The sequence below is a fragment of the Calypte anna genome, chromosome 1 (assembly GCF_003957555.1).
Source record: "Calypte anna isolate BGI_N300 chromosome 1, bCalAnn1_v1.p, whole genome shotgun sequence".
Taxonomy (NCBI): domain Eukaryota; kingdom Metazoa; phylum Chordata; class Aves; order Apodiformes; family Trochilidae; genus Calypte; species Calypte anna.
In genome coordinates, this window is record NC_044244.1 from 8,603,326 (window position 1) to 8,630,916 (window position 27,591).

The following is a 27,591-nucleotide window of genomic DNA, read 5'->3' on the forward strand; positions in this document are numbered from 1 at the left end:
AAAAAAATCTTATTTTGTGGTGAGATCAAACAGTGGAATCAGGCTTAAGAAGCATGGTCAACACTGTGCTCGCATCAGATATTATATGTTAAAAATTTTATTTGTTGAATACTTAAATATTTATTTTTATTTTTATTAGAATGATATGGGAGGTCAAAGAAGCCTAATAAACAAGTGGACTACTTTTCTGAAAGCCAGGCTTGTGTGCTCAATACCTGGTCCTGAAGGAGCAGACACACATTTTGATGAGCTGCGTAAGTTGATTTATCTTTAGTGATCTATTTTGACATCAGTATTTCTCAGGTGCTTTTTTTTGTTGTTTGTAGAACTATGTCTTGTTCTGTTTTTTTTTCCAAACAGTAGGTGGTAATATCCCTGGTTGCTATCAGAGTCCCTGATTGTAACTGGAATTAGTCTGATCAGAAATATGAGGTTTTTCCTTTTCATACTAAAAAGCTGGAAAGCGAAAATTGAGGTCTTTATACAAAACAGACTATCTTCAAATGGACAGACTTCTGAATACTAGCACATATTCACATGGCAGAAATAAAAATTCAGGGAAAAATAAAGCTTTGATAAATATTTACAAATCTCTGAATTATAAATGGTACAGGCAGAAATAGTAAATGGTTAAATTAAAAGAACCTAACAGAATGACATTTTTCCATTGCAGAAGATATATTCTTGCTTTCTACAAGAGATGACAGAAACCCACTTGTATATGGAGTCTTCACTACAACAAGGTATGTTCTAAAATGACATTTCCCTCTGGCAATCAATGCTGAAGATCCTACTCAGGCCTTTTATTAAACCTTTATTAAGCCTTTATTAAACTACATCCTGATTGCTGAGAGCACTGAGAGACTGCTTGAAGAAGCTTGCAGTATTGGGGTGCAGTCATCATTGACCATATTTTCAGAAATGGAAACAATAAATTATGGCCCTAAAACATTGTGTGCCTGATTTCTGAGAGTGATTGTAACACAAAGCGAAAATTTAACAATCAAAACCATTTTAGTTTGTTTCAACCTAATCTAGCTGAATCTACAAGTTTCAGTCATATTTACTGAGCAACCAGTAGTTACTATTTAAGACAAATCCTTGTCATGAAGCATTATTTCTGTAAGCAGCAGCTGGATACCATCTGTCTTTATGCTCTAAAATGGTATTTCAGTGTTTTTAAAGACAGGAGTTGATGGAAGGATAAATCATCTTTATCTCAAGGGGATAGATTAATTAATTAATTAGTGAACATATCAGCTGTAATAGTGTGTTAGTCTATATAGAATTGTCACAAAGGAAAGAAATAATTATTTCTTTTGTCTTCAGAACCTTTGAATTATTTGTAAATAATAAAGATTAGCCAAATGCTAAACAGTATGAGTATATAGTGAAGAATTGGCAAGACTCTTCTTAAGTCAGAAACAATCACCACAGTGGCTCCATAGAAATATAACCACATGAAATATTTGAAATTGAATTAAATGTTGCACAAGAAATAGAATAGCATATGAAATAAATAAAGGATATGCCACTCAGCAACCTGACAGAATGTTTTTTAGTGTTCTTCGGAAAATTGAATTGTTTTTCTGGCTAAAAAAGTAGGAAAGTAAAAAATGAGGGAAAATACATAGAAAAATAAATAAATAAATACATAAATAAATACTTATATCTATCTCTTTTTATAGTCTGTCCAATGCAACTTGTAATTCTCAGGCACATCAGCTGCAGTATCACTAATATACAAACTTCCAGATGTGAACACAATTAAAAGACATTTCCTTCATTAGCAGAAAATTGTAATCAAAATAGCTAATGAATGATAACTGGAAACTGTCAGCCACTAGAAAAGAAGGCAGTCTATCAAGTGGTCCCAAGGACTAAGTAAAAAATTCAACCAAGCAAAGCTTTAAACTGCAATGACGGTGACATCGAATGTCTGCAATTATCAGTCTGTTATTTAGCATCCCTGATACCAGCTCTCAAATGTGGGTTTAATCCAGGCTCCATCAGATTTTGTGGAAGTAGTTAAATCACTGGATGAAACATCTACTGAAGAGGTGTTTACAATGTGTATATCAACCCATCTTCTTTTTCAGCTCTGTCTTTAAAGGCTCTGCAGTTTGTGTGTACAGCATGGCAGATATCAGAGCTGTTTTCAATGGCCCTTATGCTCACAAAGAGAGTGTGGATCATCGGTGGGTACAATATGAAGGTCGCATCCCGTATCCCAGGCCTGGTACAGTAAGTGTCTCCTTAATTATGGACTTCTATTTTCACTCAAAGCAACCATAATTCGCACCCCTCCCTGGATTGGCAATTTATATTTTCCACTCAGGATGTTCCAAATTGTCCTCTCTACCCTTTCCCTTCTGTCAACAACTCAGACTCCTACCTACCCTGTAGGTATATAAATATACATTTTTCCATGTCTCTGAGATAACATTGTGTCCAGACTATTTCCTGATTGTCTCCCTTATTGTGATCTCCTATTGTACAGCTGTGTTTCTATCTCTTGGTGTCACCTCTAAAGCATCAACACTTCATAAAAAGCCAAAAGCATTTCTTTATGGAGTATTAAGTTATAATGAAGTATTTTATTTGAAGCCTTGCATTTCTGTTATCTTTATTTTGTATTTCTTGCTATCTTGTATATCTGTTATCTCATTACTTGACATATGGTCATTGATTCCATTATGTGTGTTTGTGCATGTGTTGTATTTTGAAGTAGAATAAGAAGTTAGTTGCTGCAAATTTTATATGATGAAAGGTGGTAGGAAGAAAAGTTTAATGTATGGGAACACTTTTAAATCCCAGTCTCTTAGACATCAGATCTAACAACCAGTACGGAACAATGAGGAAAATTTTGGAAGAGATATTAAAAAAATTCTTCTTCCACTTCTGTTTTGGTAGTAAATTTAGAAAAGCACCTGCATATACAGCTGAAGAAGATAATGGTATTTTCAAAAAATGCATCTGCTTTAAAGAAGTCATCACAACTTTGACCAACTCTTATGTACAATATAAAAGAGCAATTATTTAAAAGTAAGATAGTCATTATCAAGGATAAGTTTACATAATTTCGGCTAGGTATTCAGTGAACTAGTACTAGGTAGCTGTATAAATCCAGGCAAGCACTGAGCTATTGAGGTTGGATGGCTGGTACTTTGCCTGGAAGCCATCTTGGTGCTTCTGCATTATTTCTCTGACATCAGCACTGGTGTAACCTTTACTTCAGTCAAGCTTATCTAGCTCTTCTTTCCACACATTTCCTTTGATCTCTATGTTTTGCTCATCATCATTCCAGTGGACTCAGTTGCATGGTCCAAGCCCATGCTCTTTGCTGTTTGTTGTCCCAGGCTTCAACAGATCAGGTCCTGAGCTGTGATTCCCTCCTTTCAGCTGCAGGCAAGTCACAGGGAGCAGCTTTCTCTATAAAGACTGAGGCAGCTCCAGAGACTGATTTGGCCTTTCAAGGATCTGCACTGCTGAAGCAAATCCACTCCTAATTTAGAAAATTTAGGCACTGTGGGCTTATGCATCTCTCTCACACAGAATGCATAGTGCCCCCAGAAAAGAAGATTACTTTTTTTTTTTTTTTCCTTCAGCATGTACAACTCAATTACTGGTTAAAAAGGGCAGATGCATTTAGTTTTAAGTACAAAAATGGTGCAGTGAGAACAATAGCTGGTCCCATGGCATCTAAAGAGATTAAAATAACTCTCTTAAAGAACTCAGAGTGCCCCATAAGGATGAACACTCTGTACAGATAGACGGGTCATAAGCTCATTGCATTTTTGAGTGTATTAGCCATCACATGGTTGAGCTGGGATTCACAAGGAAGGAAACATGTCATGCTGAAGCATGTCAATGCTGATCGTTATCGCTTATTTGAATATCCATGCTTGCAAGTATTTTAAAAGTTGGAAAGTGTAAAGATAAATGGGTATTTTCCATAAGCTGCTCCTTAACTCTCCAAATGCTTCCTTTAAGCACCTGATAACAGCTGTGAGAAAGTGGTCTCATAAAAATCCTTAGGACCTCCATACTCAGTGGGTTTCTGTCACAGTTTGTCTGGAAAAGGACTGAGAAGGGAAGTGGGTTTTACTGAAGAAAGCTCTCAGATGAAAGATATCTGTAATATTTGTAGTGTAGATAAGGTAAACATACTGCTGCATAGTTATGTATCTTTTGTCTTAGTGAGCTGGACTGCAATGCATTTCAGGCTCAGTATTTTAACGTAGGTACCATACAAGTACATTGATGGCATGCTTTCATCATATAATGGGCAATGTCAAATCTTTGGACATGACTAGATTTAGGTTGGGATCTGAAAAAGCAGCACAGTGAGGAGGAGATGAAGCAGCACGCTACACCCCTGGGTAACACTGCAGTGTGAATGCTGAAATGTTCTTCCTTAAAGATTAGTTTCATAATTTCTTGCCAGCTATGAGGTGATTCAGGAATGCTCAGAAAAAAGCCATTGAGGGATAATCTATCCTTTCTGAAGTTACTAGAACATTTTTGAAATTGAAAGTGTTGCCTACAGTTGGTATAGCCAGCACTGCCCTGATTTTACATTTCTTATATTTTAAGTTACTGGCGGAGTCTAAAAATGGCTATACTAGGAAATGCATTTCTTTTGATATTTGGCTTTGAGAGAGGCATTGACTTCCTTTCAGCATTTATACAGAAGCAGGAGATTGCTTTACCCTAATTTAACTTTCTGGTCAGCTGCCTTTATCTCCTAAGTAAATAAAGCTGTTCACTGTAGAGACTGTGACCACTTTGATATTGAAATTTTGACAAAATGCTTCCTGTGGCAATTTGTGTTGGAGATAAACTCCCAACATGACCATGATATCATGCCTTTGCAATGCTGAGCTCCTGCCTGGCTGGGGTGCTGGTGCTGCAGCAGGATCTGCCTGCCCTCTGCTGTCATGGGAGACCCAGGGACAGGGGGACTGGGGACCTCCAGCATGCTCCTCACCATTGGTGCTGCAAAATGGGGCAGCATTTATTCTGACTTGTCCCTGAGGTCTTAAAGATCATGTGGAAATAACAGGAATTAAATAGAGCAAGTCTTCAAATCTATTTCAATTTGGAAGCTAAAAAAAAAAAAAAAAAAAAAAAAAAAAAAGAGAGAGAGAGAGAAGAAAATACAAAAATACAGGCAGCCAGCAGTCCTGCGACAAAGGGCGATTTGAAAACAGAAAGAGCTTTTGCTTTGACTTCTTTAGCTGTTCAAAAATTGGGCTTCCATATCTGCAGCTGTCCCCAGATAACAAATCCAGTTTTCTTCCAGTGTCTTAGGGTTTCAAACAGTAAATTATCCATTCATAAAGACATCATCAAAGACTTTCTTTAAAGTCTTTTTTTAAAGGAAGCCTTTTTCTCTTTCTCTCTTTCTTTCTCTCTTTCTCTCTCTTTCTTTCTTTCTTTCTCTTTTCTCTCTTTTCTCTCTTGCTTTCTTTCTTTCTGTCTGTCTCTATTCTGAAATAATTTTCATAATACCTTCCCAGTAATCATGAAGGCATTTGAACAAGATTTTCCATTAATTAGGAGGAAAAAACATTTCTAGGATATCTATTTATCTGTAACCATTGCAGTATCACAGCAACTCAAAATGTCCATTTGGATATTCTGGTGGGATACAGAGGAATCATCTTCATTTCATTGGTGGTATGTGAATGTCATTGAGGTCAGATTTTTAAAAGAATATCAGTGTTTAAAGATGAAGATTAACACCTAGGTTGATCTAGGACTTTTAATTGTTATGCAAGACAACACCAAAAATTTTTGTTTGATCTGGATATTTTGCTTACTGATTTGTTAATTGTTCAAAAGGTGTCTCTGGATCAGCAAAGTGAGATTCTTGCAATATAAGTCACTTCTTACCTACAAGAAGAAACAACCCAGCACATTACTTCTCTCCATTTGAAGCATTTGAAGGGTTTTATGTCTCAGCTTTTTCCAGTCCTGATCTGAATATGTCCCTGAGCTCCTGAATTCTTTGTGATTTTTTTTTCCTTTACATGCCCTCAAATTCTTCTGTGATCTTTTTCATCTTTTTATATGGCTTTTTTCCCTCCATTTATTCAGTGAAACCCCTTCCTTTATTTCTCCTGCTAACCCAGTACATGGGCTGATCAAGATGTGGTGTCCATCCCATCGGGACTTGGCTAAGCCACAGAGAAGTACTGTCTGCCAAAAAGCCTCCCCCTGTCCTCCCATCTGGGTAGTTTAGCTGCTTTAATAAGCGTGTTCATAAAACATTGAGGGTTGCACAGGTTTCCCTTGTTATTTTTAGACTTATGTTCCTCTTTCACCTGATCTTTTATGGGATAGTCTTGCATTCTTTGCTTCTCCAATTCCTCTCTCCTTTGATCTCCCCACTGTAAATGGGGCTGCTTAATTAAGGGAAATGTTTCACTTTATGGGTTTATTTTCCTGAGAAAGCCTCCTCCACCTCCTGTTACTTACCAACCTGTTTTCCCCAACATGAATCACCTCTTAAATCATGGCAGCTTTCGAAACTCTGCAAATTCGGCCACCTCTCCTGCTGGCAGGGTCAGCAGAGAATAGCGAAGTGCCACCTGCAGAGTTAAGTTCACTCACCCAGCTGGTGTCAGCCCAGTTATCTTCAGATTGATGCTCTCTTATGTCAGCCTTTTCTATCAATGTCACAGGTATGTTAAATGCAAAAGCAATACAAAGTGCTCAAGATAAACAGTGAAAAAAGATGAAGCAAATATCACATATCCAGTGGGATGCAAACTCCACCCTAAAAAAAATCTTTTTGTGGTAGGGGTAGAGTGAGGTTGATTAAAATTTGCACTTTGTCTGCTGACTCTCCTTCTCCCCTCTCCCCTGCCCTTTTCCAGGCTTGCTCTAAGTAGCTGCAAGGTTCTCATGAAAGTCTCCCTGCTGAGTGTCCAGACCCTCTGGCACAACCATATCTAGAGAAACACCAAGGCTTTTTGTAGGCATATGGAAATGTAAGATGTATTGTGCAGCTCTGATCAGACTACAGAGAATAAGCCATATGTTATTTAGGCCACTGAGGAGCCCAGGTTTCATCTACAGAGTGACTTGTGGTTGAATTTTCAATGGCATATAAGTGACTAAGCCCTTAGGGTCATCTCTTAGCTGTTATCTAATCCACAGAAGATCCTCAATTTATAAATACTCCATTTTCTAAAGTACTTGTGAGCACCCTGGAAAATCACACCAGTCGACAGTGTTATATCTTAACCCCTTAGGACTCAGACTTTGCATTTCTCCATAAACATTATACAAATAAAGTTCTGTTTGTTGGGGAGTAGGTTGGGGGGGTTGGGATGTGTCCCCATTTAACACGAGTGACTAATTGTAGGTGATTCTGGTGTTCTGCTTTTTGCTTGCTGGATCAGTGATAAAGAATTTATTTAGATCTTAGAAGACTTCAGATTATGTCACAGGAGAATGCTGACTACAAGGCCATATCTCCTTGCTAGTTAAATATCCATTCACTGGGAGCTTTAGAAGGAAGGACCACAGGGTTAATTTGTTTGCTCTGAGGCAAAGTCTGGTCCTTCAGTTCCTACAGTGCTTAATATGAACCAGAGAGCTTTTCAGAGGAAAACATAGCTTCTCCCTTGCTGGTTAATATCTGAGCAACTTTCTGACTATTTTTGGCTAAGCTGAGAGGTAATTATCCCATGAAAAGTGAAAAACCTTCAACAGGAAGGAGGTTGGAGCTCCTTGGATGGCTCTGGCCCATGCGCCTGAAACCTCCCCCCAGAAAGAAGTCATGGCTAAGACATCTAATTCCCCAATGCAGGAATGATATGAGAAGTATTTCACTCCTTTATGTCTCATTCTGGCTACTTCATATGCTCCCAAGAGAATGCCTTGCTGGTGTGGTGCTTGGTTCTCCATGGGAAATACATAAAAATTCCTAGCCTGGATGTTGCAAAATCTGTGAAGCAGATGCCTGCTGCACTCATTATTATCAAGTCCCTGTTGTATCTCTATCCTATGGGTGTCTGAGTCCCATTGTTAAATGGGTCTAATGTGATCAGTCACTTTGAAATTAGGATTTTCAGCACACTAGAAATAGAAACCCTTTTGAAGCTCCCAGGGAACAGCCTCTGTTTTAAAATTGTCAGTAAACAACAACACTGCTGAACCAAATATGCATCATTAATTGAAAACTTAATTTTTTTATTTTTTTTTTGCATACCTCATAGCTAGTTTCTGAAATAATTACCACAATTTTAACAGGTGTTAGATCGAGCAGCTCATACCAACTTCACTGGGTGGTGTGAAGCATTATGCATTTTGGCAAATTTGAGGTTTATTTAGGAACCTAATGTCTGGTGCCAGCTTTGAGAATCTTGGCCAGGGTTTCCACATAGTGTTAACACAGTCACACCGTATGTCTCAGTATTGTGTGAGATCTACACATTCTGCACTCTGCTAAGCTGCAAATTTTATAAGACAAGTTAAAAAAAAAAAAAAAAGAAAAGCTTATGTATATGCAGAATTGCTAAGTCTATTCATGTTTGCTTTTACTTAAGAAAGATTAGCCTTATTTGCCACCTCCTGATTACATTTGGATACAAATAACAGGTGAGGCAATAAAAGGCATCTTTCTAGATCATCTGAGATCAAGACTTAGTCGAGGGTGATTATTGTGAAATCAAACTCACACAGAAGGCACTGGAAAAAATTTAAGTTACTATTAAATTGACTATTTAAAAGTTTTGTGCCAGAGTTTATATTGCAGTTGAATAGAGGTGCCTTAACACTTCCAATTCTGTTTCTGTTGGGAATTTTCTTTTATACTTTTTTGTTTGTCTGTTTCTTTACTTTTCATTTCTTAACATGTATATTTATATCAAGTTATTTTCACAACAGTGAAGGTCTAAGTAGCCTCAGAAGGATATATTATGTGGTGGATCCATTTTTTGCAGGATTCTTTTCTCGCAATATTAATTTTAATCATGTAGTGTGACCCATTTTTCTTGATGTCAGTTATTTAGAATAAAAGTATCAAATCCGAGCTAGTTGTTTAGATTTCTTTATCACAAAAAAAAAAAAAAAAAAAAAAAGTGCCTCCTCTGTGCAGTTAATACACAGCCAAGATAAGAATCTAGGGCAGGTGAGATGAATCCCACTCTATTGCAAAAGCAGAAGATGCTGAGAGCACAGTGATGGTGTTACAAGAACTTTTAGGGAGTCAGATGAGCTTGCAGTCCAGATGAAGTGACCTTGCCAGCCTATTCCTGTGACATTTAATATAGAAGCAAATGTTTTATTTTTTTCAGAGGGAGGTGTCACATATCTGAGGTAGCATCTGGTGCTGATGATGTGAATAAATGTGCTCTGTGAACTGGGCAGAGAACACCAATATAATTATCATGAAACACGCAACAGGATGTGAACTCACATTTTCAGAGGTGAAAGGCTGCTTCACTTACCCACTTGGCCATGCAGCCTTTATCATCATGCATCCTATTGATTGCTATGAGAGGAAGCACAAGCCTACAGGAATTGTTCTGCAATGATGGGTGGACACAGCTTTAGACAGCTGCCTGAGGACTTTGCCAAAGGGTGGCCAAAAGGATTTTTTCCTTCCCCTATTCCATCCATCATGCCACAGAGAGTAATGCCTCTGGAAATAACTCCCTTGGCCAAGCATAACAAGGTCACACCTGTCCAGCTGTTCTTGGTGGTCATGCTGTCTTAGGATGGGATCCAAAGCCCAACAAAATAATTAGAAAAGGCCCTGTTGACTCAAGTGGGTCTTTGGATAAGACCCTTAGTCTTTGTTTCTACTGAATTAGCTGCACGAGCTGGCAAAGATTTCCCTATACCATGCATGGTAGGGTCTGGGCCTTTGGGATTACTGTAACAACTTTATAGTTCCATATTGGCAGACATTTTATCCTAGTGGTTTTTGTAAGTGATGTCATTGCTCTCATCTTCCTCTGTTGATGCATTCTTGGCAAAAGTCTAGGACATCTTTAAGATGAGGGCTTATATGGGGCTACTACAATTTTTCATATAGAAAAAGACTTCTGGGACTGAGCTGTGACTAGGTGAGCAATCAGCAAAGTTCCAGAATGTACAGGCTGTAACTCCGAGTAATGAGTGAGAACATGAACCACAGAAAATACACATATAAGGGAAAACCTGTAGTACTCAATGAGGGGGAAGAGACTTATTGCATGGTTGAAGAAGTGAATTTGTTTCTCATAAAGTATAGAAAAATTTGATGCAAAATTTTCATCCAAAGACAATTAAAAGATGTTTCTTTCTATTTATTCCAACAAAATTTACTTCAACCCCTGCAAGATAAACATGCTTTTGAACTCCATAGGGTTTTGAGGTCTGGTTCTGGTATAAACGACAAAGATTCAGACCATGTTTTTTCTAAAGGCAAGGACAGATGTTTATTGCTGAAATACTGTTCATGTAGCAAGTGTGCATGTGTTTGGTTTCTGTGTAGTTATTGTGCTGTCTGCATAATTTCTCCTGTTTACTAATTTTTACCCCAAAGTCTAAAATCTAATTTCTTTTTTTTTTTGTCACACCATTTCTGTAATATTTTTTGCTATATAATACAAAAGCATGTATTTCATTGTGAAATTACTTAGCTGATAGTGTTTTCTTCAAAACCCAAACTGGCTATAGCTCACCTCAAGTGTGTAACCTTGCAAAGACTTTAATTTTTGAAAGCACAGCAGAAAACAGAATGTGGGAGATCATACTCAGCAAGCCAGAAGGTGAAATTCTTACAGAAATGCTATCATAAAACCCCTAGGGATAATTCACTGCAATATGTTTCCAATTGAACTATTTTTTTCAACAGGACTTCCTTCTGCTTTTTCATTTTTATTAAACTGCATTTTCAAGGGATGTCCTTGGAGTAGATATCATAGGAGAATAATACAAATCCATCTTTGGTTTCTTATCAGTTCTTTCATAGTCATACATTAAATTGTGTATTGAAACAAAAGGACTGAATATGCAGTAGAATGTATCTTAATTAGAATTAGCACACTTTTATTGTTAATGGGCACTTAGACAAAATCTGTTAGATCTCTGTCTAGATAGCCATAAATTCTGTCTAAGCAGGGCTTGGAAATAGCTTGGAAATTGTAGACTCTTAAGTCACTCGGGCTACATCTCTGCTAAATAAAACCAGAGGTCAGTTTCAAGAGTAGACCCACAGTCCCTGGACTGTTTGAGGATAAAACAGCCTTTGCCAAAGTTTAGGCATGCTCCAGCTGGTACCCACCCACCCAAATCTGTGGCAGTATTTGGGGCCTAAGGTAGATCAGGAACTGCCTTCAACATACATTTCAGATGTGGCTGTAGATGCAGAATGTCAGTTGCCTGCTTAGTTTCTGAATACACAGGTAATCTCTGATACTTCTGAGAATGTCAAGCTTAGTCAGAAATTTTTAACTAGTTACTATTGTCTTTGCAATTAGGTCAAAATTTGTATACAGGTCAAAGTTCATGTAGAATTGTGTATGCTGACAATATTTCTGCATTGTATCAGTCGTATTTATTGCATGAAGAATTCATCCTTCAGCATGGGTACACAGTACCTGTACCCAGCAGGTGGAAGCTATGTTCCCTTTTTAATTGTGTGCATCCCTCAGTCCAGGCAGAGAAGGAGCAGTGGAAACCCAAGAGGAGAAGGTCCAGGATGGTCCTGAACTCACAGGAACAGATTTGCTGTTGGTGGCTGGTATTATGTGTCTGTGAGGATGGAGTTTGTCAGCAATGGAGGAGGGATGTGCTCAGCTCTTAGCACTGTGCATGTTGCTCCTAATGCAAATGTTTTAGATAATGCCAACCTTACGTAGTGTCACAAATTCTGACGGCAGAATTGCCCTTAACTGGCATCATAGATTGAACACGTGTCACACTGGAAATTTGGGAATGTGAACCTAAATCATTGCTGTTAAAAGTTAGCCATGAAGGAGTACTGTAGGACATGAGTCCTTTTCCCCACACACTACAAAGGCATTATTGAAACACGTTTTTTTTTTTTTTCACAGACTGTGTTATGGCTCCACCTGGCAGTAAATCCAGGGATTGCATAGTTGAAAATAAGGAAGAAGCAAACAACAGTTTATAAATGTAAAAGGATGTCACCAACTGGAATAGTGTTTTCAGTTTGTCTAATTATTATCCAGGATTTACAATGCTGAGCTGACTCTGGCTGCAAAAGAGAAGCTTTCTCAGACTGAGAGACTAAGAATAAAACAAGGGACAGAAGAGAGATACAGCCGTGGGCATGAAAACAGAGATAGGTGAACATGAGAGATGGTGGGTCAACATGCCTGACCTTGCAAGTATGCTCACTCCAAAAGTCACAGAAGGGAAAAAGTTGAAGGAAGTTAAAGAAGGAGCTTTGGGCTTCCCGCAAGATATGTGAGACCCAGCTCACTTTGTGTAAGCCAAAAAAACCACCAGCTGAATTGATTAGTTTGCTAGTATGGGTCTAATAAAGTTAGGTTCCAACCCCACCAGTGAGTGATGCTGGGGATATGTCTGAGGGAGAAAATGCTGTAGGTATCTGAACCAGAGAAGGATGAGCCTGTGCTGTTCAAAGTCAGATAGAAGGATGCTGCAGCAGTCGAGCTGTGGGCCTGGGCAGTAATTTCAGCTGTATACATGTATACATTTTCTTGTATACAAGAAGAGTCAGTTCTGAGAAATAATGATCTGGCATCTGGAGAGTCTTTGTCTATTAGCAGAAAAATAAAGGGAAGTCACAGGACGTGCAGTTCACTGAAGAGGTATGGCATCTGCAGGATATATACAGGGAAAAGACAGATGTTGGTGTTTTAGCATGGAAAAGTGAACATGGTTGAAGCATTTTACTAGGAGCCTTCTGCCACAGTACATCCAAGCATACGTCCCAAGAGAAATGAGGCCATTTGTCTAACATGGGGGGATGCTCAGGGGTGGCTCTTGCCTAATTCTGGGTCATTGCATCTGGGCAGGGGCTCAGCCTCTGTTAAACCTCAGATAAGAGGAGAAAATATACAAAAAAACCAGGAAAACTGATCCGTGAGGAGATTCTGCACTTTAAATCCCTGAAATTATCCTCTGGTAGCCACCGGAGGGCACTCTAGCCATGCTGGTGAAAGTCCTTTACACTGTTAAATGCACTAGTTCAGCAAATAGCAAATTTAACTGCTGGTAGTCACATGTGTCTTGAAATAAGAACTAGGTGACAGGTCTCCTTCACTCCAGACCTGGTTTTCTTGTCTTTTAAAATAGCCAATTTGATAAGGCACCTGTGAGTGTGGCAGGGAACAAGGAGGTGAAATTTACTGCAGGTGTGCAGAGCCCATTGTGAGAATTTCACTGGTTTTAAAGAAATGCCTTAAAAAAATAAAGTAATGGTGACTGAGAGGTGCTTTGGAATGAGGAAAATATCTGTGCAACCTTGTTGCACACTGACTTCACAAGTGTTCTCCCAGAAAACTTGATTTCTACCTCAATATGGGTTGGATTTGTGGCATATTGGTAAGACCAAAATTCAAAAATGGCCTGCAGTGATGACATCTATTAGGGTAATATATACAAGCAGATCCTGAATATTTTTTAAAAAATAAGTATTTTTATATTCTATTAGATTGCTTATGGCTAAGTCTTTCTGGCTCGAATATATGATTAAAAGAATTTCAAAGTGCATCACAATAGTGAATGTACTGCTTGGATATTAATAATAATGTCTTAATTATCAGTGATAGTGGTATGAATATTAAGGCATGTCTCATCTTCTTTTCAGGAACATTGCTAGGTGTAAAAACATGAAGGGTCTTGTTTATAGTCTTAAAGACCATTTGGTGATAAAACTAAAAAGAAAAAAACTGTGTAGCTTTTAGTAGTTTTTGTTTACAATATGTTAATGCAATAAATATGATTTAATTCACATTTTATCCAACATCAAACAACTTCTGTTTTCTAATGCTGTGTTCTTTTTCTAAGTATCTTATAGAAGCTAAGGAAGTTCATCTTCCCTCTAAGTTTTAGTTTTGGTTATCAGAATCTCTGAGAAAGAAGAAAAGCCTTTAAAAATTGTTCTTCAAAGCCTGCATGTATCTGCAAGTCGTTGCAGGTGTGAGCATATAACTAACAGGAACAGAAGATTTATAATTATGAATAGAAGTATGATTGAGAGGAAACAAAAATAATTAGGCAGTTTTAGAAGATAAAGGAGAATTGTTGGGAGCAGGATAAAAGAAAAAAAAGATGAAGTGGAAGAGCTTTTGAAGAGAGGTAAAAATGAAAAGAGGAGAGATTGGAGGAAGAAGGAGAAAATGACCTTCAGTGTGCTGCCAGGCTTTCAAATCAACACTAAGGTTTTTCAATTGTAAATCTAATTACCAGCCACTGGCAAATGTTTTTCTCAAAGTGATATAGCTGATCCAGACCAGACAGCTTTCCTACTATGCAAAGAAACCTGCAGATTCCTTATATCAATGATAATAGATTATAATAATAATATAATATTTCTCCCATTCTTTTTTCATTCAGTGCCCAAGCAAAACCTATGATCCACTCATAAAGTCTACCAGAGACTTTCCTGATGAAGTAATCAGCTTTATCAAACGCCATCCACTGATGTACAAACCCGTGTACCCAGTGACGGGAAGACCGGTGTTCACTCAAATCAATGTGGACTATCGTCTGACTCAGATTGTAGTGGATCATGTCATAGCAGAGGATGGACAATATGATGTTATTTTCCTGGGAACAGGTATGAGAGAGAACTTCCACTATCATTCTGCTCAAACCACGTCCTTTAAGATCACTCCTGCTCCTGCAAGTCCTGAATAAACCTGTTGATTAAGGTGTCTTTCCCATGCATGCAGTTTTGGGAAGGATTTAGATGCTCCTGATTCTGTTCCATTTCTTCATGTAAATGCTAAGATTAGATTAATTTACCAGCTCAAGAGATTGCTACAGCTGAGATTTAAATGTCTCTTGGTTCCTAGGTGATAAACCAGTTAAGGGTCATTGTAGCTGGACCTTCTTACCTTCCAAGTACCACTGAGTGCCTAACTTTATATTACATCATAGTCTGTCTCAAATTCCTGCTTGTCAGTAACCAATTAAAAGAAAAAAAACAACCAACCAAAAAAGAAAAAAAAACACCTCAAGAAGTACTTCCTATTACCTGCACTGAAATGGTGCTTCAGCATTAAATCTCATTGGCCATTGAACAGCTAAGGAGGATTTAAAATTGAGAATAAGGCAACAATTCCACTTAAAAGTTTTTGAAATTACAATTTAGCTACATGACTGGCTCTAAACAATAAGAGGAGGATTGAACAGAGAGGTTAAGCTACTCTGTCAGGAAAGAAACCCGTCTTGTAGTTTTTCTATGGATATTTATATATCTATTTGCATTTTTAGGACAGATATATCTGTCTTTAGGACAGATATTATTAAGCCTTAAGGAAAAAGTCTTAATTTTACTGTAGTAATTAAATTTAGAATCACTGGGTGAATCACCCAACAGCATGGTATGCTAGCAAATATTAACCTACTATATAACCATAACATTTCCGAAGTAATAAATTACCATCTTAATCCACTGGAATTTCTTTTTCTTAATCCACAATTTAGCATTCTCTCACTAGTAATAGGTCTTATAAGCACTTCTCACTGTTAGATCTTAGTGCTTTAATAAGTAGGTCATTGACTTTATCTCCATCTTGCAGCAGGTGAAACTAAGGTACATGGAGGTGAAAAGGCTTATCCAGTTTCTACCATAAAATGCAGTAAATTAAGATTTCTGTTTTAATCCTACCCCAGACCTGTTGTGTTCCATGGCATTTTATTGGCCTATAAGCAAATCTTGTACCATATAGTGTTTGTTTGTTGGTGTGGATATACAGAAGGGACTGGGGGAAAGGACAGAAATGTCACAGAGCATTCCCTCTTACGAAGTGTGAGTTTTCTCAGCCTTCAGGAGCTTCCTAGCTGCTTTATCACACATGTGAGCACAGAGATAGCCCCTGTTGGACCATTTAGATCTACCAGCTCAGTCCCTCTCACAACTCTTGTCTTCCAAAAAAGTGACAGTATGAAAAATCCCTCTATGTGCCCCACAAGCTAAATACAGTGATGCCACAGAGAAAAGTACAGTTTCATAAAGAAGAACATTAAAGTGTTCCCCTGCTGGCTGAGAAGGCTGGGAATAAGGTTTAGCCATGATGATGGAAAATCCTTGTTACTTTCTGAATGCAATCATTAGTATAGTCAGCAGAGAAGGAAAGAAAACACACTCCCAAGCTATCAGATGCCTAGAATTTGGGAATACTCACTAAAACGTCCTTTTCTTCTTATAATCGTGAGAAAAGGTAATTTAAACTTAGTTGTCCAGAAAGATAAGATAAAAATTAGTTAAAATATACATTATAATATACATTATATTATTTCAGTATCTAGACAGGTTGATTTCAGATGTTTACTATTCTCCACTATAAAATTTGTAATAGGAATTAAATTCTATTTGAGAAACCAGCAACTTGAATAGTCCCAGGTTTACTGTTACTACCCATCACTAATGGTAATTCTAGAGTAAATCGTCCACTTAGAGGTGTGAAGGCCAGGACGTACCATGCAGCCACCAGAGGGCACTCCATAACATGCAGATATTTAACTTTTGCACTTTCCTTGAAAGAGAGTTTTCCTTTTCAGAAGCATGAGATTTTGTTCTCTTTTATCCCCTAAACTTGTCCTAAGGAAAAAAACAATCTCGAAGATAAAATTTCTGATATTATATATATAGGCTGAATACAGATATATCAAATAACCCAGGAGATTTTGAGCAGCAGGAGATGAGAAAATTGTGTTTGAATGTAAGCAACCAACTTGCACATATGCAGGCTTTGGCAATTATGCCATACAAAAAAGCAAAATTTATAATACATAAGGCAAACTTAAATGCTTTTGGGTTTGATTGGTAATATGAGCTCCAGTAGTTTGGGTAAACAAGAATGAAAATCTCATGCTTTCTATTATAATGTATTATTTTTCATTATTCCAATACTATGCATAGTATTTCCACACTGCACATTCCAGCACCCGGCCCACTACCCTGAGTGGTTTTTAAGGGTTCTTTTTAAGGCCATTTAAGATTCACCAATGTGTGATGGTCTGAGGTGAAATGAGCAGATGTTTTTTTTCACTAAGCAGGGATTCAGGTTAAAATTATTGAATAGATTTAATGTAAAAAAATCACCTAGGTAACTCCAAAGTAATAATTTATGTAATGATTAAATTAAGGTTTTGGTGCTGAGTGGAAATTTTGTTCAAAAATTTCCCTAAAATGAAAAGATAAATTTTAAAAGTGTACTGCTTAACATTAAAATGAAACCCGTTTCTGATTGAGGTGCTATACTGAATGAAAATTCATTCTATAAAAAAAGAGTACATAATTTTCTGCCAATTTCCCTGAACTGCAGCTTTTTGGGGTCAGATGGGCCTCAATTCTGGCCAAAGGAAATGTGCAGAAACTTCTAGCTGGCAGCACAGCTTGTCTGTGTTTCTGTGTGTGCTTGTGTTCCTGTTTGTGTAGCAGGAGAGTTGGGACCATCTCTGCCAGGAGTATCCCATAATTGTGTTGGCTCCCCCATACAGTAAAACCATAAATGTATTGTATAGAGCTATTGAGATAGCAAAAGACACAAACAGGGATAGATGTAGTTTGAAAGCTACATCCTTGATGCATTAGCTCTATCTTCAGGGCATGAAATGGAGTGGCATGTAGGTACTGAAATGTAAGCGTGGGTTTTACATGAGAAACATGTATTTCAGACATAGGCACAGTCCTGAAAGTTGTAAGCATCACAAAGGAGAAGTGGACCAAGGAAGAAGTAGTCCTGGAAGAGCTGCAGATATTCAAGGTAAGCATTAACAGCCATGACATAAATTAAATATTATTTGAGGGACTCTAGGGCCCATACTGGCTTTTTTGTCTGATTGTTCGTTTACTGGAACTCGTTCAAGTTTCCAGAAGGGCACTGTAAATTTTTAAATGCCTTGGTATTACCTTTGGGTACGTCAATAGAAGAAAATGCAAAACAAAACAGACCATGTTTTTTTTAACTCTTAAAAAATGTTATTTTTTTCTTCCTTTTTCTCATTTGAATTCTTCTTATTTAAATTTTTGTATTAGTAGCATTTTAATTTTAGGCTAAGTTTTCTATTTTCTCAGCTTTAGGACTATTCTTAGTACAATTATAATTTATTTTAAAAAACAAGGAAGCAAACAAAATTCCACAGAAGCAGAGAAGTTCTTTAACATAACAGATACAGAAATGGAAAGCATAAAATAAAGCAAAGTAAGTTTTGATTATCAATGTGGTTTAATGTATTGGTGAAGCCTGGCTCAACTTCTTGACCATTTTGATTAGTTTACCCTGGTTGAGTGATAAAGAAGGAAAGTAACCAGAGCCCTGTTAATACTAATCACAGCTTGTAAAAAGCCCAAAACTTTTAGTTGCACAGGCATAATTTCTGAATAACCTCATTGCTGGCGAGGGAGCTGACGTCAATGTACCATTAAGTAGGAAAATGGAGGCCCACATCTTCCCTACAAATTTTCTTTTTTTTTTTACTAGTTCCTTCTTAATTTTTCATTCTCACTTTGCTTTTGTGTCACTGTATAGCTCTTCAGTTTTCACCTTGTGTTTTCATCAAATTTTATCTGCATCTGTTGCATTTTGATTACTTTCTCATACATCCTCCTCTCTCCTATGTGCTGTATGAACTCTTAGCCAGCATTTCTGCCCATACTTAATAAATGAATTTGGAACTTTGTGTTTTCCAAGTGTAAGGACAGAATCTTTAATAATTATTTCAGAGTACATTTCTCTATGAGCCTTTTGGTATGTCAACTGTATGAAGCAACTCTGTTTTAAAGGATCTCAATGCATATTCCCACTGTCTTGGACACCAATTATAAATTTTACTTTGAAATGTCAAGATTACTCAGTGACTTGCCAAGTAATCAGCATTTCAGTACATGCACCAATTTGCTGCATTTTTAAAATTTAACCTCAGTGGCAAGTGTATCATATCATAGTGAAAACAAAGAAATGTTGTTGTTTTTTTCCTGCTCAGAAGATACTCCTTCACATTTTCATTGATAGCATTTATAACTGTTACCTCTGTGGTTCTGAATCCAGAAGATTGGAGGGGTTTAAGGGCTGAGAAGACATCCTTTATTTCCTCAAACTGCATTAATGTTAAACAATAGGCTTAGATTAATTATCTTCTATTAGGAGATTGGTAATACTCTGAGCTTCATCCTGGTTTTACCTCAGTCACTGGCAAAAATTTCACTGTCTTTCATAGTAGTGAAATTCATCCTGGTGCAAAGGATCTGCCTATGTATCCCTTAAATGCCATTTAAGCCTTTCAAATAGTGCTTAATAAGAATGTAAGTTGATGTGAATGCTCATGTCCAGTCTCCAGGATGGGGTAGATTACAAGCTCTAAGAATTAAAGTCAGTTGCCTCATAAGCAGCAGAGAAAATTTGTGGGAGATACTTTTTGGAAGCATGAATTTAGTGATTTCTGGTTTTTTATTTTTAATATTTCTTTAAACCAAGCAATTGCATCTGTAATTTTATTTCCTTTTTTCTATGTTAAGTTCTGTTCTTCTTTTCTTCATGAATAGAGAAATTGTAAACTAATGCACCTTACTGATTCTTTTTGCAGCACCCTTCTTCTATCTCAACCATGGAGATTTCTCAGAAGCAGGTAATCACAAGCTTATTTAATTATTGCAGGATATATGGTACCCGAAACATTTAGCTTGATGCTTTCAGGTGATGCCACTTACTGGCCAGGCTTTTCATAGATGACTCTTAAAATGTATCTGGAAAGAAGGAAATATGTTTCAACTTGTTTGCCTGCCTAATTTGCGTTTGCTCATGAACAGTAATTTGTATGCCCAAGCTGGTAATTATTAATGGAAGAAAATTTTTAGTCATACGGTAGGGGGATTTTTGAATGAATGCACACCGATTTTCCAGACAATAGAAATACTTGTCTCTTTACAATCTATTAATAAATTATTATTACTATTATTGTTGGGGTTTTTATTAGGAGTCAAGAGAGATCAGGGCCTCATTGCTCTAAATCTGTGCACACAGTTTGAAAACCAGTCCCCCTTCTCTGAAATTGCCATTTAGATCTGGGTGGTCCAGTACTGGCAGTTGCAGGGGCCAGTCCCAGTTGGGAATCTCCTGATAGGAAACAATTTTATGGCATCTCCAAGCTCTGTGATGGCTACATGCACGTTCAGGAGGCAGCGTGACACAAGAGCCATCCCTCCCTGCTTCACAGAAGTGGCCAGAGCAGCCCCAACACAACACGTCTCCCTCACATGGAAGGAGGTATTCTGCTCTTCAGGCACGCACAGCACAGCTGGGTTCCATCTCCCCTAAAAAAAAGGTGGCAGGCCAGCTGGAAGGTTTGCATGAGCCAGCTCCAGCTCAACAGCAAACTCTTGGACCACCCTTGTCTCAACAGGCAATACACTCACACGTTAGAAAGAGGGGAGTAATATTATCCCCATGCTACCTAAAGATCAGAAGCAGAAGATGGAGTTTTAGTCCCACAAGGTCATCCCTAGTTCCTGGATTCTTACTGTCACAGCTATCCAGCCGCTTGGGTTTGAATGTGCTATTAAACCATTCTTTCCATGGTTTGCTTCTGATTTTTTATCACAGCACAAATCTAAAGGTGTAAGGGAATTGAATGCTAGTGTCTTTCCAGGACTTCAGTTCCCTTCCCTCTCTGTCAGGTATTGATGGGGACTGGCCAGTTCACGCTGCACCCTGAGAAACACTTAATGCTAAAAGAGGAATTTTCCTTTGTTTTGTAAAATCTGGGGCAAGGTTGTAAGTCTACAAGTGTGGCACTGAAGAAGGGAACTTTTTAAATGGGCTACTTGAGGAACGCTCCTAATTCATTCGCTTTGCCTGATTTGCAGCAACAATTGTACATTGGTTCCAGGGATGGATTGGTTCAGCTCTCTCTGCACAGATGTCACACGTATGGGAAGGCTTGTGCAGACTGCTGCCTTGCCAGAGACCCCTACTGTGCCTGGGATGGAAACTCATGTTCCAGATATGCTCCCACTTCTAAAAGGTAAGAAACAAAAACAAACAACATGCTATAAAATGTGTTGCTGCTTGCAAGAATTTTAGGGGTTCCCGATCAGAACACATCTCCTTTTTACTTAGCATATCGTTTGCCTTAAAATGTGATCATACTCTGGCCATATTTCACATTTCTTCTGAAAGAGCTGTGAAGACAAAATATCCTTGTGTGACAGTAAATCAGTTACAACAGCTAACATCATAAATCCATCATTTTCCTTTTTTTGTACTGGGTGCCTTAAGGCACAAGATGCTCAGATGGAGGTACGGGTTGTAGCTGACATTGCCTGATAAGCAAGAGCCTCTCTCAATCTCCTGCCTTTTGCATAGGGCACCATCACAGTTTGAGAGTGGAGAAAGAAAGGAGAAAGGAAGAAAGTATCTCAGAGCAGACAGTAATAAAATACATTTGATTCCCCCATCTAAATGAGCAAGCTTATTCTGTCTGATTTAGCTAACCCAGATAACTTGACTCAATGTGTGTCACACCCATCAATTGTACTTGTGGTCTAGCCAGGAGGGAGACAGAGATTTAAGTACTGCGATTTGACCACATTGAGAAAAGTTTTTCCACAGTGAAAGAAACTTCATCTGAACTTTCACCAGCCAGGAGAGCAACATGAATCTGCACGGAGGGAGAGCATCTGTAGGCTCTTGGAGTATGGTTCCAAAGTTGCTGCATGTGTCTCTTGGAGTTTTCAGTTGATTTAGCCAGAACTCTGAGCTCACTGGTTGAGCCAGGGTCTTTCACAGCCTCTTCATTTCCCTTTGGACAAAGCCTTCCTGACAGTAACTCTTGCAGCGAGGGTTGGAGTTTGCAGGCTGAGCTCAGGCTCTGGTATGAGACTTCTACCTCAGTGGCTCTAAGGCTGGAACCCAAGCAATTAGACAAACCATTGAAGTTAATGACTTGTAGACTGTCGTGTCATGGTGTCAAGGAACTTTATGTGTTTTCCCTCAAAGCTAAAACAAACTAAATTCAGAGAAGCGTAAATGAAAGGAGAAGAGCAACTGTTCAGGCTCACTGCAAAGTTAGTGACACATGAGGCTTGCTGAAGCCTGAGGTGGGCTGGGACATAGAGATTGATGGTCTATGCATTTTAACAGATGTGCAGTCTGGTGGGAAGGGCAAAAGTCTGTGTCTCAAAAGCAAGAGGTGGGTAACTGACTATGGGAATCTTCCAGTAGATCAGTTACTTGATTTTTTTATTTTTTTTATTTTATTTTTTTATATAGCAGCCTGTGCTTCCAGCATGCCTGCAGCTTTTACCACAGTGGACAGCTCAGCCTCAGGAGCCTGCTGTCCTGCTGAGACATTGTAGGTGTTTTGCACTTAGGAGGTCACAATTCTGTTATCATCTGTGTTGCTGTGAAACAGTGTTCCTGGAAGGAAACAGTTCCTCCTTGGATATCTAATTATTCTACTAAAAAAAAAATTAAAATACAGCTTTCTTTTTTTTTTAGCTCTTGGAAGATAAATGCAAACATCCACAGAGGAAGAGTTTGCTTATTAAAAAAAATATTTATTTTAATGCTCTTACACTAAAAATACACTAATCAGAATGAGCTGAAGTAACAAACCCAAAGATTAGTATGCAAGTTGGTTGTGGAAAGGAGGAGATAATCTCAATATTTTTTCTATCCATAAGGATGAAAAATAATCAGATTTATCAGTTGTTTCTTACCAAATTAAATATGCTTTTCTCTCATTTTAATGATTGCTTTACTAGTCAACATTACTTCAGGCTGATGTTGAGCTCAGTTTTGAATGCCACCTGTTGCACCTCAGATATTTTTCTGTAGCATACAATATTAAGGATGCTTTTAAGTATCTCTAAGACAGACTGACCCACCAGAACATGCATGTCCCGTGCTCCTAAAGCAGGTTTAGATGCTTTTCTGTCAACAAATTGCACACTCTTTATTCTACTCAGACTTATTTTCTCTTGCTTTTTTCTCATTCCCCTCCCAGTGGTTTTCCCAGATCACAGGCCCTTCTCTTGATGTCAGTTGTACAAATCTCTCTAGGCCACATGCTGCTTTGAGGGTGAGGCTGGTTTTAGTTAAGACTGTAATTGTCAGCAGTAGGGTGGGAGCAATGCAAGTCCACATCTGCTGAGCTCCTCTGTATTTTGTTGTTGAATTCCTGCAATTACATTTGAAGTGTTACAAGTTTGCATGCTCTTCTCACAGGCGAGCCAGAAGGCAAGATATCAAATATGGAGACCCCGTTGCACAGTGCTGGGATGTGGAAGACAGTGAGTATTTTGCACCTTTCTTGCTCTTTAGTCACTTTGGCAACAGTTTGCTGCAGAGGTCTCTGTCTGTCTGTGGAAACCTTCTGAGTCCAACAGAATAACACCAGTAGGTGTGCAGTTGCCTGTCCCACACTTAATATACATTACTACTCCAGCAGTTAAGTTTAGAGAGCTGGGGCTGGTCAGGGTAAACCAGCATGGGACAGCACCCTCACACCCCTGGACAGGCCACCCTTCCCAGAACTCACCTAGGGGAACAAGATGTGCCTGTGATGTAAAAACATCACACACATCCCTACAAGTAGCTACCAGGGCCTTTGTTCAGCCAGAAACAGAGGAGATAATCCCATGAGGAAACCCACAGGGGCAAATGGGAAACACGCATCTTCTTCCCTTCTGCCGCGTAGATTTGACACAAGTCTCAAAGCCCAGCTGCCAAACCAGCCCCTTCCCCTCTCCACAGCTACATAAATACTCTTGCTATTAACAAAAGCCTACCCCCCTCTCCCTTTTGGCTCCCCCTTTCCTTTCCCACACCCTCTTTTCAGATGCCAAAGGGTCTGGCTTGCTCCTTTGGCAACCTCATCACTTCTCTTACAGCAAGCACTGTCAGTATGAAATCCTGCGGTTGAGCAGCAATCTCTGCAGCAGCGTAAAATAAATGAAAAGCATTCAAAACCAAGCTTGGGTTTGTCTGGGGCTCTTCTAGCCACTTATTAAAGTGAGCAATTCAGTCAAAACAGTATTGATTGTATCACTGAGCTGAGTGTTGGATTCAGGATGAGCCACCACTTTCCATTGATCTCTGGTCCTTTTCGTGCTGCTGTGGTGCTGGATGCCTGCCCCAGCTCCCAGCATGAGTCACTGCAGAAATCAGAGCTGCTTGCCACAGAATCAAAGACTTAAGTCTGTTGCACTGTATAGAGGGCTCTGAATGTACATGTGTGCTTGCAGGCATAGTTAAAAAGTCAGGCTAAAATCTCATTTCCATTAAAGTCAATGACAAAACTACTGTTCATTCTCAAGGGCCACGATTTCCCCACTTCTGCTTACCGTGGCTCTCCAAATAGTGGTATCTGAGACTGTGCAAAGCTTAAGGTTATAGAAACACTAGCAGAAAGGCTGCCCATGTCACATTTTACTGGAAGAAGAGTTGTCTTTACTGGACAAATGTAAAATAACACAGAAATTGGTATTAATCCTTTGCCCTGATGGAGCACCACCAATAGAAATTTTATCCAGCTGGGGATGGCCCCTGCGTGCCATAAAGCCATGAAGCTGAGCTGCCCCGCTCCAGGATCTTGGCTTATTTATGCCATTTGCAATAATTAATAACATTATGGCCCCCAAAACCTATTTAAATTCAGTGCTCCACTGTGTGAGATTCACTCCCAGAGACTTCCTTGGCTGCATGAAGTTGTTTGGCTCTACTGAAATCTCAGTGGCACAGTGAAATAAAAGAAAAGCATTTAATGCGGAGAGCTTGAATTTCTATAGAACTCATATAGGTACTTACTATATTGAAAAACCAATCCAAAATTGTATTCATTTCATTGTTGAGCAACTTTTGGTTTAGGAGACAACGCTTCTTTCACCTTCCTTTCTGTTCCTGGTAGGGCATTAAAAATAGCTTTAGTCAGATTGTAAGGCAAATAAGACACAGATAAAACAGACAGGAGAGGAAAATGGAGTTGCAGAGATTAGAAATTATTTGGTCAGGTTTACAGAAGGCCAAGAAAGGAACTCAGATCTGCTCATGGCTCCTACAGTGTTTGATCTGAAATGTACTACAGGACATTTCAAATCATACTGAAGGAAGTTAAACAAGGTTCCTATAGGTCTGTGACTTCTTTAAACTGTTTGGGATGAACAAACCAGACTGTACAGTCTACCTTTAGCAGTTTTAGCTCCGTTTAATAGTTGCATTACTTAAAGGAAAAATACAGGTCAGATTTTAAATTCCTCAAAGGTGAAAGCCTCAACTTTAAAATGGAGCAAACTCATGATATAGATTTTATTGGCCTCTTTAAAAACCAGTTGCACTGAGGAAGGTTAGCAGCCACCTCTAAATCCTCATAGTTATAGTTTAAGCTAAAAGTTAAGTTTCCTTTTGCTTTTTTGCAATTCACTCACTCTTATAGCATCTGTTCTGAATCAGGCTATTTTCCCATTGCTTTAAAAACCAGGTCAGGGTTAATCTCCTGTACCATGTTTGCTTTCCAGGCATTAGTCATGAAACTGCTGATGAAAAGGTGATTTTTGGCATTGAATTTAATTCAACTTTTCTGGAATGTATTCCTAAGTCCCAGCAAGCTTCTATTAGGTGGTATATTCAGCGCTCTGGAGAAGAACATCGAGAAGAGGTAAGTTATAGTCATCAAGGCAAGTTTCCTCTATGGAGAATTCAGATGCATTGAAAGGCAGGAGTTATTGGGATTAGTTGATGTTTTACTTTTCCCAGCCTCACCTTAGGTATCACATAGCATTCTGGTATTACCATTTGGGGCATGCAGTGAGGAAGAGGGAAGCCATTTGCACTGTGTCATAAACTGATTTAGATATTTATTTTGACTTTTGTGCTCATTCTATTAAAGGTAAAGAAGAAAAGAGAAATTAAGTTCCCAATAGTGGTAAAAAAAATCAAAGTACTGAAAAGAAAGACTTTTTGTATAGTAATCAACACAACAACCTAAAAGTATGCTAAAAGTATGCTAAAAGTAGCTAAAAGTATGTTCAAAATCCTTTGTTTTAATAAAATCTCTGGTTTAGTGTCTGATTACATTCCCTTATCGTATTAAACAGTGTAGCTAAGAAGTGCATGTGTGGCTTGCTGCTTCTCTCCATCTATCCTCAGTCAGAATGGTCTGTGCAGTAAAGAGCTTTTTACTTGCTTTTTTTCTTGTTAGTGACATCTGAGAATTTTTCTTAAATGGCACTCTGTGCTGATGCAGGGATGTCAGGTCAAAGAATAGCACCTTGCATCTGGAGTAGAAAGCAGTGAGACTTGTGATGACTTTTAATTCCTGCAGGAGGCAGGTTTGGTGTCCTCACTGGTGGTAAAGCCCTGGAGAAGCTTCCAGGTCCCCACAGAACCCCTGCACAATTTTCTGCTGATTCCTTTCTGAGGTACTAACAAAGAAGCCCTCTGACATTGCCAAAAGGTCAGTGTGCTGGGACTGATTTGGACTGGGTCTGAGTGAATTTCAAACCTCAGGAGTTTTCATAGCCTTTCTCTTACATGAGTGATTTTGTGTCTGAGGCCAAGTCCTGCTGTGATGGCAACCATGGCAACGGGGAAGGAGAAGGAAAAAGAACTGTACTTTGAAATGAGCTGGTCCCAGGTGTTAGATATGCTTTTTTTGTTAAGCATTCAGCTGAGACAAAATATAGTTTAAATGACAGGACCTATCCAACACCCAACCAGTCTTCCATTCTCAATGATATTTCATCCTCTCGAGACATTGTGAATGCAAGAAGTGTGATGGTTCTTTCTAAAGGCTGGGAAGATGCAAAGCAGGGCAGGTGCCTATGAAAGCATCACCTCTGGATGAGATGTGACTCATGACAGTAGTTCTAATCAGTGTTAAGTCTTGGCCCAGAAAGCCAAAGTAAGGGGATACAAGGCACTTCTGATTTTCCATCAGATAAGACAAAAAAACTTGCAAGGCTGTAGATTGACTATGCTACTGCAGTTCTTTTAATTTGCTCCCCTTCTCTTACTCATGATTTGGATTGGCAAAATTTCTTTCCTCTGCTGAGAATAAAAAATCCATGAATTAGGAGAAACAGTGCTCCCTACAAAATGAACTGAGCACCAGAAGAAAGATTACTGGTTTGAAATCCCACCTCTAACGTCCAACCTTAGGAAAAAAGTGATCTTCTGGTCAGCTGGTCAAGTGTGCTCACAGCTACAGGTGGCTGAAGTGAAAAACCCAGCTAGAAGTGCAGCAGCCTTTAAAGATCTGTAGGCATTCATTGCTTCTGCTTTAATTGATTTAACTGTCCTGTACAGGAGACTCTACTTCTATAAGGCAACAGTTTGCAAATGCACTTACATATTTGATCACAGAAACAAGTAAAGTACTTGTTTAATCCTACCCATGTGTTTAAGACTCATTTTAAAGTAAGTTTAG

At 38.6% G+C, this 27,591-nt stretch overlaps 1 protein-coding gene across 4 annotated transcripts in view; it reads left to right on the top strand.

Moving 5' to 3' along the window:
* Window positions 1-27,591, top strand: part of SEMA3D (semaphorin 3D) — a 138,528-nt gene that overhangs the window by 101,660 nt on the left and 9,277 nt on the right. For 3 of the 4 annotated variants that reach the window (XM_030459131.1, XM_030459138.1, XM_030459146.1), the window contains 9 exons: window positions 140-254; window positions 674-743; window positions 2,100-2,244; window positions 14,554-14,776; window positions 17,845-17,933; window positions 19,753-19,794; window positions 21,032-21,189; window positions 23,394-23,458; window positions 25,682-25,821. In XM_030459131.1, coding sequence (XP_030314991.1) covers window positions 140-254; window positions 674-743; window positions 2,100-2,244; window positions 14,554-14,776; window positions 17,845-17,933; window positions 19,753-19,794; window positions 21,032-21,189; window positions 23,394-23,458; window positions 25,682-25,821 — 1,047 coding nt within the window. The remainder of the gene's footprint in view (window positions 1-139; window positions 255-673; window positions 744-2,099; window positions 2,245-14,553; window positions 14,777-17,844; window positions 17,934-19,752; window positions 19,795-21,031; window positions 21,190-23,393; window positions 23,459-25,681; window positions 25,822-27,591) is intronic. The other variant, XM_030459153.1, reaches the window with a different exon arrangement.